Below are 13,415 nucleotides of genomic sequence, written 5' to 3'. Positions count from 1 at the left end.
GTGTGATTTCTTCGTGTTTTATTACCATGTTCTCATAATTTAAACAGTCAGGTGGTACTGGACAAAATACTGTCTGACAGAATAACTGAGAAAATGTCTGCTTCATTAAAAAACCTGCAGGTTAAAAACCTCATTGGATTTGGTTTCCCAAAATTACTCTTAAAATAAATAAGATTTAATTACTTAAAAGTCCCATTGGTGGTGTTGCTCCTCTCGCCCTGGAACGGATGCTTCCAGTCCTGCAGTGGAGCACATTCTCCCCCAGCAGACCCTGAAGGTGGTTTGGTGGGAACGTTGCTCACGGTCGAGCAGCAACGTAAACCACCAGCACTCGGAGCTGCTTGAGCAGCAAAAGGCTCACTGATGAGCTGTGTTCACTTGTGCTTGGAATGAATCCTTTGTAGTGAGACGCTTGCGCGCTATTTCAGGTACTCGTACAAGTCGGAGTCCAGCGATAGGAGGCCCAAGTACTGGAGCAGCGCCAGGACCGCACGTGTCAGGCTCATCACTGCCATCTCTGATCTGTAAAAGTAATCTAATCAGCTCAGTGGCTCCAATCACAGAACATATAATTTCTTTAATTATTGCACACCTCAGAGCAACTTCAAACTTGGCGCTCTCCCATGCAGTCCTCCCCCAGCGGAAGAGCCAAAGCTGGGGGAGGACGCCGACCTTCTCAGCCTGAATCTTCCCCCAGCCTCGCACGGCGCTGTTGATGAGAAAAAGAGACATGCACAAGATCTGCAAACCTTTACGACATTCTGCTGGAGATGTGGAGGCTTCACAAAAGATTATCACTCACAGCACTTCTTGAGGCAGATATTTTAAAGTATTGTTTTAATCAACTTTAATGGTCACCGAGACACAAAATTACATTTAAAAATAAACATGTAATTCAGCCCTAACATCAGCGTCAGGTTTAAAATTCTGCATTTTTGCTCAAACAAACTTTGCGCTCTGGGAAAATTTCTATTATAACTTTCATGCTGGAAAATGAGCTGACTGTGGAAGTGTGAACTTCAACAGTGTGCGATGGAGTTCAATGCGGTGCATTGATCGGTTTTTATTTCTTCACAAAACTTTGTCCTATAGAGGTCACGTGCCTTTGTTATTAATGCAAGGTCCTGAACTAGAAATCCATAGTGCTTTTTGACCAACCGTGTGGGGACATTTTTCTTTGATAAGCACAGAATAAAGTTCAAAGCGTCTCAAAAAATCCAAATAAGGACAAACGTATCGATCCTGAGGCCTGGTTTTCTTTGAGTGTGTGTGGGGCTCACTTTGGGTTCTGCTTACTCAGGGTTCACACTAACTGCCCAGCAGACATTGACTCATTACGCTCTTTATTGTTTGAATACTTCCAGGCATCAGGTGTTTTAAACAGACTGTAGATAACAGATGGACAGAGTCATAAGCCATCACCTACTGGTGTCTGTGCATTAGGGTTTTTGGCTGATGATTTTTGGAGTCAGAAGTGACGTATACGGGTGAAACTGTGGTGTGCACACTCATTAGCTGATGCTTGCAGCTGTATCCACACAGGGGCAACACGCAGCATACCCACTAATTTAAAGCTAAGTACCGACTGACATTCCCAAAAGAAATATTGCTTTACACAATCTGATCTCATCCTTAATGGCCCTGACCCCTGAGATGTTGTGTTAGGGTGTTTACCTCTTGGCCATGACAAAGTAGCGGTCCACCGGCGCCCCCAGTCTGATGTTGATGCTCCGCACCGTGTTGATGTTCCTGAACACCAGCAGCATGGGCCGAGGCATCGACTTCAGCACCTGCATGATGCTCTCGAAGCGGTGGACGGCCATCTCACGCATGTAGGCCGTCTCCTCCTTGCTCAGGATGTTGGACAGACCCAACTTGTGCATGTTGATTGGTTGCTGCAGCAGCATCTCGCAGAAGAGGAAGTACTCTGCAGAGGACGACGAGCCCTCGTGTTTGATTTTAATCCCCACATTTGTTCATAACAAAGTTAACATGGCGTTTAAGTCAAGCGTCCTGACCTTTGACCCCGAGGGCGCTGGACTGCTGCTTCATTTCTGCCTCGTCCCTGAGGACTATGGACCTCCAAAGTTTACAGAGGGCCTCTCGATCTCTAAGTTCAAAGGTCAGAGTTAAAGCAGATAGCTGAAGAAAAACCTGAGAGTATCTCATGCCGACTCATCAGTTTCTTACTGCTGGCTGAGGTATTCGTACAAGCCGTGGTCCAACAGCACCAGCTCCGCCTTGTTGTCAGGACCTCGCCTCACGAGAACTGCAACACATGATCCAAATTTGAGTGACTTCTTCTCTTTAGAACCTCTGTTACTAACTCATGTCATTTCATATGATATGTATATGGTTTTTTTTAGCATGAGTAAACAACTTGAACTTGTTTATGAACGTTACTGTAAAAAAATAAAGTAAAAACAAAAAATCTCAGAATTTTAAAGAATTAAACTTCCCACATAGCCACTGATTTAACAACCCTGCTATAAACAAGTTTCTTAATAAACACTCAAGTGTGTGACTTTTCTCATTTGGATTTTTCTAAGGCTTACAGGTGTCTGGCTTCTTTGTCAGCTGTGTTGATGCCTTTCGTAGATTTTAATGGAATTAACTGACAAACAACATGTCCTGTTATGTGGAACAGAGCATCCAGGAAGTTTGTGCTTCAGTTTTAATGAGTGAAATCACAGGACTTTATTGAATCACTTCTATAAGGTAAAGATTGTCCTTACAAGGTAGCCAGTGTTGGGTTTAAAATGTACCCTCATTCCAAATTATGAGCCTTTTTGGGTCATTAAAAAGAACAACAACAACAACATGGAGGAAACCAAAAGACTAATGCTGAGGTTTAAAAATGCAGAGTAACAACACCAGTGGCTCCGTGCTCTACAGTCCATGTGATGTACCTACCATTCCCGGGGTGAGGGTCTGCATGGATAAAACCCGTGTAGAATATCTGCTCAGCAAATGTTCTGATCAGTTTATCTGCAGTCTGAAAAATAAAGCTACATTTATTTTATATAGCACCAAATCACAAAAACTGTTGCCTCAAAGTGGTTTATGTTGCACAGACCCAACAATAACAAGCACTTGGCGGCAGTGGGAAGGAAAAATGTATTTTAACAGGAAGAAACCTCCAGCACAATCGGGCTCAGGGAGGGGCAACCACCTGCCACAACTGGTTGAGGGTGAGAAGAGGTGAGTGACTCGAGGATTTAGAGTATCGTCAGCTTACATCTTTCAGACTCAGTCCTTGACGTTTTATTTCTTCCACGCTGTTGATTTTACAGCCGTTGCAAAACTCTGCTGTCAGCACTCTCTGAGTATTGGAGAGAAAAAATAAAGAGGACGCTGATGGAAGTCGAGCAGTATTATTGTGCACTTATTCTGTACTAGTGCTGGGCGATATGACGATATATATCGTGTGGACGATAGAAAAGTGTCTATCATGCCATTTGTCTTCTGTCGTTTCTATCATAATTTTATAAATTATTACATAAAATATAACATTAAATAGCCTGTGGCAAATATATTAGTGTTGTCTTCTCACTATACATACTCTTAACTTTATGCAAGAGAAAATAAAGTATAAAAAAAATGATATTTTTCGCAAAGAAACTCCGTCTTGTGGTTTTGCGTCATGGTGCTGCTTTACATGCACCCGGATTTGTGACATCCTTTACGGTAACTCAAAACGATGGACGTGCGACATGTTGCAGTTTCATGCCCCGACATGCAACAGACAGAGACAGCTACACAGGCAGCCCAGGAAGAAGCACTTTGACCGAAAAGAGGGGGTACGTCTGTGATTTGGTTACATTTTGGGTTCAACAGCACCAACACGGAGCAGAAGCAAGCTATGCTACAAAACTATTCCTGCACCCGATGGCAACACAACAAATCTCTTCTATCACCTACAGAAGGTCCACGAAAAGGAATACTCAAGAATCTAGAAAATTCAAGCTAAACCAAGTTGTGGAACGATGGGAGCAAGTTGGGAAAAGAAAAACTATAGCCAGCCGAAGATACAGCAGTCTTTCACACAAGGCCCTTATGAGAAAACGTACCAGCGCCATAAACAAATCACAGGAGCCATCTCGGGTTACATTTGTAAAGGCATGGCCCCTGTTTATGTAGTTGAGAAGGACAGCTTTCGTGACCTCGTCAAAGTCCTTGATCCGAGGTACGTTGTGTCCGGTCGTAAGCACTTCAATAAAGTCGAGTTGCCTCGCTTATGACGCATGCCGGCCCGAAGTAGAGAAGGATGTTTGCAGTGTTGTGCATTATGCCTTGACGACTGGCCTGGACGGTGACGAGCAGAGATACGCAGCCCTACATGAGCGTAACCATCCGTTTCATTAACAAAGACTGCACCCTCTGCGCTCGCTGTTTACAGACTGCGTACTTTCCAGATGACCACAGGTCAGGTGGTACATTGTGATATATATCGTTATCGTCGTATAAAATAATTCCTATCGTGATAAATATTTTTTCCATATCGCCCAGCACTACTATGTACCACTGACAGCAACTTCACCTTGCTGGTTTGCTCCCAGAAGACTTTAGGTACAACCACAAATTTAAAGTGTTTCAGCTCCTCTGCGCACCTCTCAGAGTTCCTGGCCTCATTCTCAAAGTCCAGCTCCTGAGCCAGTGTTCCCTTCAAGTCCTACACAAATTACAATAAAACTCTGTAACTTCTGAAGTTTTCTAAACAGAAAACTGTGGTGAACTCCAGGCCTCAAGGGCCAGTGTTCTGCGGGTTTTAGATATCATCCTGACTCAAATGAGTTTATTAACAGGCCTCTGGAGAACTTCAAGAGATGTTGAGGAGGTAATTTAGCCATTTAAATCAGCTGTGTTGGATCAAGGGCACATCTAAAACCTGCAGGACACCGGTCCTCGAGGCCTGAAGTTGGACACCCTGGGTTTAGAACATCGAGTGAATCGGTCAAGTCATACAGACACTTTCTGACCTTAAGGACCCATCGGAACCCAAAACTGGGGTGCATGAACTTAATAATATCCAGCAGGATCTCCAATGTTCGGATATCTCCATCAAAGCGATCCCTGAGGTCAATGAACTGCACCTGTGTGAAACACGACGAGAAACTATTAAAAGTCAGGACCAAACTTTCCCATAACCAAAAATAAAACCTCAGATATAACTGAATCATTGTTTCATGAGGCTCATGCTTCACTGCTATAGTGAGGTCATTTAAAATGTTAACAGCAGAGATGGGCAGTACCGCGTTACTTGTAACACGTTACAGTAATCTGATTACTTTTTTCAAGTAACGAGTAAAGTAAGGGATTACTATTGCAAAATCGGTAATTAGATTACCGTTACTTTCCTGTAGGAACGCTGCGTCACTAAAACCGTGATTTTTTGCGAGAATGTCTCATGACAGTGACGTAAGCGAGTGCGCCGTTGGTGACAACAGCTGTGTGCAGATCAACAATGGATCATATATCGATTGTGGGAGAGAGTATGAGCGTGCAGCGTTTAAAGCGTGGAAGTACTGACCTTACTTTGAGTTTGATTCCATAAAAAGTGACAAAAACATTAGCGTCCGTTGTGCGTGGGAAGAAAACTTCTTTTTACAGCGAAAAAACCCCTAAACTTCCAACAAGCACCGAGTGCGCAATGACTAATGGGAAACTCACAGAGAAACTCGCGGATTCTTCAACTGACCGCGGCACACCTGCACCAGGGTAAACCTCCGCCTACCCTACTCCTGCTTTACAGGTGAAAATAGAGCAACAGGACTGCTGAGTCTTTGACTTTATTTATTTTCTGCTGTGTTTTACTTGCATCTATTTGAAAGACTGAGTGTAAACACAAAAAATATTTTATTTTATGTGCTGGAATGTGCAGAAAATAGGTTTAAATGTTAAACTAATTTATTCAAGTCAGAGAATGTTGCATATAATTTAATATTTGCTTGATGCATAAAGTTAAAAGATTAAAACTAATAAAACAAGTTTTAAAAAGAGACTTTTCCATTTGATTACATTTTGTATGATGGATTATGCAGAAAAAGTAGAATTGGGCTGAAAGATCTATCGCTTTATCATCTCTTCAGGTTGTAAATCGTGTTTTTAAAAAGTAACTAAGTAATGAATTACTTTTGAAAATAAGTAATCAGTAAAGTAACGGGATTACTTTTTTGGGGAAGTATCAGTAACTAGTTACTGATTACTTTTTTCAAGTAACTTGACCAGTGATTTCAGCAGCTCACCTTCACAGCGACCGGAGTCCCATCAAACAGCAGGGCTTTATGAACCTGAGCTAAGCTGGCAGCAGCAATGGGCTCATAGTCAAATGCTTTAAAAAGCTTATCAGGGGTCTTGTTGAAGTCTTCTTCAAAGAGAGCGTCCACCTGTTAAAGACAGACACATCCTGACCAGTGTCACTCAGTCCTCTTTCACGAGTCCTGTGCTTTGCTTGTGCTGCACTGCTCACCTCTTTGTACCTCCTGTTTAGAGCTTTGTCTTCTAGTACTTGCAGGGTGTGGATGTACTCAGGGGGTAGCAGGTGATTGAAGGCACACAGGCCTTGGCCAAGCTTAATGTACAGGCCTCCATTCTTTATGGCTCCTTCCACGATGGACTCTGCTGCCCTCTGGTGGCAAGCTGACATCTCAGTCACGTAGGATGGATTGCTCTAACAGGAAGATACACGTACAGAAAGCATTAACGCCATCAGTGCTAAAAATCAATGCTAACTAGTTCCTTCTAGTTCACATGAAGCTTGGACCCCACATGTAATAAAGTGACTGAAGGGAGAAAATAATGTACATGTACTCTAAAAATGAAAGGGGCACATTTTAATGAGAGAATAGCATCAATTCAGTGAAGCTTCTGGGATGTTGATGTGGCCAGTCAAGCAGCAGAAGGTGGTGTTAATGAAATTAAAAACAGGCCCCCAAACCAGGAATGGCTTTATAAGTGGCCACTGACATTTTTACCTCCTCATCTTTTCTGTTTTTTGACTACTTTTGCATTTAGCTAGTGTCAGTGTCACTGCTGGGGCGATACCTGGACCCTACAGAGGCTGCAAAGGTAGTTCAAAACCTCCAGCATGGAACATCAATAAGTCCCATTGCCAGAAGGTTTGTTTGCAAACCTGTCAAGAGCACAGAGGAGATTCTAGGAGAAAGGCAGTTACTCTAGGAGAGCTGGAGAGGACCATAGAAGGCCCAGAGCTACAAAATGACCTCCAACAGGACAGAAACAATTAGAAACAGACTTTATTTAATTACATTTTTATTATAAACGCACCAAATGACAGTAACAGCAACCTCAAGGTGCATTTATACTGTCAGGTAAAGACCCTAAAACAATACAGAAAAAACACCCCCCTTTTGATTAAGCACTTGGGGACACTGGGAAGGAAAAACCCAAAAACAAACAGGAGGACAGGACAAAACACACACTGTGGAAATGCAGAGTGGGGTATAAACACAGTGAAGAAGAAATGCTGAGTGCACCATGACAAGCCCGCAGTAGTCTGAAAGTATTGCAGCATAACTAAGGGAGGATTCAGGGTCACCTGATCCAGGTTTAACTATAAGCTTTATCAAAAGTTTTAAACCTGATCTTGAAAGTAGGGAGGGTGTCTGTCTCCAGAATCTAGACTAGGAGCTGGTTTCACAGAAGAGGGGCCTGGAAGCTGAAGTCATTGCCATGGGAACCTTGTATGGGTTCATAAGGGTGGCCTGAGGGGTCGACATCCTCCAGTGGGCCCTGCGCTCACTCCCTGGCACCACGGAGACTGACATATGCCACAGAATACCAGAATTGGCAGCTCCACCACTGATTCCTTGCACTTTTCACAGAGAGAGCAGGTTCACCCTGAGCACATGTGACAGACATAAAAGGATCTGAAGAACATTTTGCTGTCTGTACCACTGTTCAGTGGGTCAGTGATATCTGGGGAAGCATATCCATGCAGCAGGACACAGACGTCTGCAGGCTTGGCAACGACACACTGACCCTGGCATTAGGTGTCATGAAGAAATCCTTGGTCTGTCAGAGCTTCAGCCAAAGCTTAGAGTGGGTCAATCCATATTACCCACTCTAAAAACAAACTGACCTCATCTATTCCATGAAGCAGCACGTTGGTGGTCCACCAGTAGTCAGCGGAAATGAAGAGTCCCACAGAGAGAGATCTGAGGACACACACATATCTGATGATTACTGGAACTGAAAGGTCTGACTTACAAATAAACAGAGTTGCTAGCATGTGATGACGATTCCTAACACGATCAGCGGTAAGAAGATCGTTTTTCTATAATAAAGATTAGTGAGAAAAAAAGTGAGGATTGCAAAATGTTCTTAAAAATGTAGTCTGTCTGAACTGATCCGAGAAAGGCAAATTGTTACACTTCCAGCAAGTTAGAATAAAGCAAAAGTGTACTTCAAATACAGTGACACAGCACTAGTGTAATAAAAATCATGTGCTCTTCATTTACCACTAGGCTCCACACACATAGGCTGCTGCAATACAGCAGAGTCATTCTCTGCCCTCATGTTTTCATACATATTATCTTGTTAATTTCATTTAAGCAGCACCAATGGTTCTGCGGTGTAACGGTTTAAGCATTTGCATGAGATTTCTGGTTCCACGCTGGAAGTACATACTGATCCGTTAAGGGTTGTGTGAGGAAGGGGATCTGGAAATCAACTTAAATAATCTAGCATCAGCTCAAAGATATCTGCAGCTTATAAAATAGAGAGAAAACATCTACGATTGGATTTCCTATTAGCAGCATTTGGTAAAAGTGTGTTCTGCATTTCTACTCGGTTGAAAACTCAAAGATGTCACTTTTATCTAAGCATGCACTTGCACGGATACACTGGGGTTCAATATCTTGCTCAAGGACATCTCAGCACATGGACTGGAAAAATCAGGGATCAATGCATCGATCTTCTGATTGGTAAGAATGGGTCAATTAAGCCCAGTGCTAATGGCTTCTAGGCACAGACAGCGCTGCGCGGAAGTGTTGCTAAGAAACTCGGGAAGGGGAGCAGCGATTTATTGAAACGTGCAAACATACATGTAAATACAGCAAAGAAGGAAAAAACAGAGTTTGTATAATTGTAACAAGCTTGAACCTCAACATTTAACACAGCCAGCTTTATTCTTCCACACAGCCTGAACTCTTGTACGTCAACTTTCTTGCAGTTTCTTCAAGTAGTCTTTGGGACTAGTTCTGCAGGTTTCTTGAAGGACAGTCAAAGCTCTTCTTTGAATGTTGGCTACTGTTCTGTATCAGGATGTTCCCACATTGCTTTAATGCTTTAAGAAAGCTGAGGTCTAGGCTCTGGGGGGGCCGATCCATGACTGATGGAATAAACACACAACAGAACACTGTCCAGGTATTTTACGGCACTGTGTTTGGGATCATTGTGCTGAAAATGAGGCCATAAACAATTTGACTCTTCCCACAGTGGTTTCCAAAATCAGATGGCACTTTTCTACATGTACAATCCATAACTTTTAAAAAGATCCCCAACCCCACTAGCTGAAATGCAGCCCCAAAACATGACAGAGCTTCCACCATGTTTTACAGTCATACTGTTGTAGTCTGTCTCCCAAGATCCTCCATACAGTCCAGTGAGGACTAGATTCATCAGACTTGATGCATTTTCAGTTGAGTTCTTGTGTAATTTGGCCATCCTTCCACTGAGACCACTTCTGAGGAGGCTTCAGAGAACAGATGCACCAACTGAAGGGCCCGATGTAGCTCACAGATGCTGTCTCAGGTCTTCTTTAAGGACATGACCTTCTCACAGCATTCAGTTTCCTCAAATCTTTAAGGACACACTACACAGCAACAGGCTGCCAGTAACATAAAGTTGTCTGTTATGCATAGACAACACTAGTTCGTCCCTTGAGTTAGGTAGCTCTCTTTCTCTTGGCAATGCCTTATTTAAGGATGAAACACATTCTGGGGTCAACTTGAAAAAAGGCAGATGTGAAACGTAAAAGTGAGGTCAAAGGTCAATATTTAAATGCAGAGTGATAGTTAGAATCGTCATATACCCATATCACTTCCTAAATGTTGCCAATACAAACAAAAGCAACTGAAGTTTAAGCAAAGTTTAAAGGATAACAGATTTTTATAATATTTATACCTCATTTGACCTTTAAGAAGAGATCAGATGTCCAAAGTTAAGAGGTACTTAGAATGCCAATAAATCATTTCCTATATGCCGATATGTTTGTCAATACAAACAATGGCAGTAAGAAACACCGTTTCAAACAGCTCTATGGGGCCTTTGAGCTTCACATCAATATAACAACTTTGATACTTTCAGTCTTTATAAAGTAGATTTTATACATCTTGATAAAACACACCACACTAGCAAGAATAACAGTTTCTAAGTTTCCATCAGGCTTTTTGTCAGGTTTTGACCAATGAAGCTGACCTTGAATAGCTTAGTGGATGCAAAGCTAACATGACCCCACTCTACACCCCCAAAGTTTCATCAGAGTTCAGTCTTAACTTTTTGGGCTGTTATGTTTACAGACAGAATGAATGACACGGACAGTAAAAACGTAACCTCTTGGTGGAATAATAAATGAGGCAAAACAGAAGCCATTTTGGCTTAATGAATACATTGACTTTGGCCACACATCTGCTCCTGCCCGTCTCCACCCTGCTCTCAGTCTTGTGGTGTAACCCAAAAACTAAAAGTAATGAGATGGAATTTACAACCTTATAAGAGGGATAAAATTATCGCTTTCCATAAAAGGAAATGTTGTCAGGATATTTTTGTTTCTTTTGCTTTTATCCATTCATGAAAAAAATGACCTACTTTAGCTAATGTTCCTGACAATACTTAGAGAACACTATTAGATATACAAATCTAATGTGCAAGTTTAATAGATAAGAAGTCACCATTTAGAGACCATTTCACAGCCTCAGACTGAACACGTGTTAGAATCTAATGATGCTGATAATGACATCCATACAAACCTGCAGAAGCGGCCAAACCCTTCAATCACAATCCTCATCTGTCTCCTCTGTCTGGGCTGCGATACGGCATACTTGATGCTCACCGCCACAGGAACGCCAACAGAGAGGCCAACGAGCGTCTTCCATAACAAGCCTCTGCGCTTAGCATCTCTGCAAGATTTAAAACACACACATACAGTCTCATTGCATGCAGACTTGAGCATAGCCTGAAGCTCATCTACAGTCCTCAGCTGTCTGCTACCTGAGTGAACTGAAAGATCGCCTTGCTGGGAGGGATGAAGATCCAGGAAGCGGAGCTCTTCGGAGGAGAGCCAGTTGATGCAGACATAACGTCAACTGAAGAAAAACAAAGCAGTGTATGAGTGAACTACAGCGCCACTTCCATCTGACACATCTGAACTCTGTGTTTGCACAGGTTAAGTGAACATTAACCAACCCCCCGAGTTAGGTAAAGAGGTTTAGGGCACGAAGTAAAGTGTGGGCCCAGAGGACAGACGCTGTGTTCTGAGGAACAACAAGAAAATGTGCGCGCGAGGGACGGGAAGCGAGAACGTCTGGTTCAAGGCGAACGTGAGCAGCTTCACTGTGACTTTGTTGTTCTTGGCAGTTTGCTTTTGAGGGACAAAATGTTTCCAGTGCTGATAAATGAATTCACACATGGCAGCGGGGTCAGGGACCTGAGCAACCCCCATCCTCCCAAGTGTTCCAGCGCGCACGATCCACTCATGCAGTCTCATTCTCCTACTCACATCATGGCTGGAAACAGTGTTGAATGTGTTCTTACCTCATGTCAAAACCAGCTTTAAAACACTCTAGGTAGCAGTATGGTTTTGAAACACGGCCTTGGCATTTAGTTTAAACTTCAGATAATATACACAAACGCCAACACACCGGGAACAATTGCAGCTGGCTAGCAATTAACTTGCTAATTGGAGAGAATTGGGTTAATAATGTGTAGTAAATACGATTTATTTACCACTTTACAGTTCTCCGCTATCATGTTTCCGAGTTATTAAAACAGACCCGCTCCAAGAGACGTATTAATATTCCGTGTCAGCAGCCACCAGTAAACGCTTTACCTTTCCCCTTCATAAACTGCTAACAGCACACTGGTTCCCTTTATGTTTAACCAAAGGGTAACGCAATGCGAGATGGTACCCTCCCACATACTGTAGTTTCCGTTTATTTTTTGACAGCTCGTTCGGCCGTGCAAATAAAAACTACAAGTGAAAAGATTTCTTACTTATTTATTATTGAGATAACTGAAAATAGTCACATTTTTCTTATCTGATGTGATTCTTTTAGAAAAAAAATCTAACTCATTAGATCCGTCCTAAAACCACACCCGTACCTCCTGCTTGAAGACACACAAAGGTCCCCCTACCTCACAGAAATTTTGGTTCCTACCAACACTGGACATGTGTGTATCTGAATTATGATTGGCTCCCACCACCTCGGCCACCTTTGCACTATCGTTGTCTCTTTTGCACTGATACAGTGCCAATGATATGAGAGACGAGTCATGGTGGATGTAATATGTGGATCATCGGGAAACTTCCTGTGTAATGCAGATACTTCCCTCCACTGTGTGTGTGTGTGTGTTTCTAAAATTAAGAAATGTGCAAAGGAAAACTTAATTTAACATCACACGTTGTGTTAATAACTAGAACCTGTCTTTAGCAAATAGGTCTATTTATTGATGGAAATAGATTGTAGAACTTTAACCACAATAGTGCTAAGTCCATCCAACGACCTACTGCATCCACCTACTGACAGTGACCTAGGTTAGGTAACAGAAGCCCCGTGGTGTGCAATATACATAATTTTATTTAAAATATAATTTCAGGAATTTCATGAGTTCCTTTAAATTACTAATTTTGCCTCAATGAAAAAAAAAGATTCTATTTCATTAACCCCACAACAACGTTTATACATTTAATAAGAAAATGATGTCTATTTCATAATTTGTAGAACATAGTATAAAATCATTTTTAAAAACCAAACGTTAACGGAAGCTACTTGTGTAAGCTATGTTTTATCGCTGGTATTTCAAGACTATTTCTATGGCTTTTATTGTGAACTATAAGAAGAAAGGCGTTTTCACACCTGCGTGAAAAAGAAATCGGGCAGTGAAACATCTCGGTTAGTTGTAAGGAACACTCTGGAAGGAGGTGCTTAAGTTCTTCGTCTGAGTAGCTAGAACAGTGCGAGGTACGTTCTTGTCCTGTAAGGTCATCATCTATATCCCCTGCTGACTTCCTTCAGTCCCATCTTCAGCCTGGAAAGTTAAATATTAACATACCTCGAGGGCCGGTATAACCTATACAATCAAACCTAAGGCTTTCTTAAACTTATAACAACCTCCTTCACTTACACCTTAAAACATTACTGTATTTGTAAATATCGTGCTCTTATTGCAAAAAA

At 42.2% G+C, this 13,415-nt stretch overlaps 1 protein-coding gene across 1 annotated transcript; it reads right to left on the bottom strand.

Annotated features, from left to right (window-relative positions):
* Positions 1 to 3: 3 nt before the first annotated feature.
* Positions 4 to 12,077, bottom strand: adck5 (aarF domain containing kinase 5). The gene is made up of 15 exons (XM_082520715.1): positions 11,968 to 12,077; positions 11,233 to 11,327; positions 10,992 to 11,141; positions 8,102 to 8,177; positions 6,470 to 6,670; positions 6,246 to 6,386; positions 4,980 to 5,093; positions 4,541 to 4,672; positions 3,239 to 3,322; positions 2,914 to 2,995; positions 2,191 to 2,269; positions 2,019 to 2,110; positions 1,675 to 1,927; positions 593 to 709; positions 4 to 522 (listed from the first exon to the last, which is right to left on the bottom strand). Exons 1-15 carry the CDS (start codon positions 11,989 to 11,991, stop codon positions 420 to 422), a joined length of 1,743 nt encoding a protein of 580 aa, XP_082376841.1. The 5' UTR covers positions 11,992 to 12,077; the 3' UTR covers positions 4 to 419.
* Between the last annotated feature and the right edge of the window lie 1,338 nt (positions 12,078 to 13,415).

The sequence above is a fragment of the Aulonocara stuartgranti genome (assembly GCF_965226115.1).
Source record: "Aulonocara stuartgranti genome assembly, chromosome: 22".
Taxonomy (NCBI): Eukaryota; Metazoa; Chordata; class Actinopteri; order Cichliformes; family Cichlidae; genus Aulonocara; species Aulonocara stuartgranti.
The sequence above is the reverse complement of the archived record's forward strand: the minus strand, read 5'-3'. Positions and strand labels throughout refer to the sequence as shown.

Coding starts and splice junctions, on each gene's coding strand:
- adck5 (XM_082520715.1), bottom strand. CDS start 11,991: ATGATAGCGGAGAACTGTAAAGTG. Junction 6,387..6,469: donor TAAACAGGAGGTACAAAGAG/GTGAGCAGTGCA, acceptor TGTCTTTAACAG/GTGGACGCTCTCTTTGAAGA. Junction 5,094..6,245: donor GGACTCCGGTCGCTGTGAAG/GTGAGCTGCTGA, acceptor TGTTTCACACAG/GTGCAGTTCATTGACCTCAG.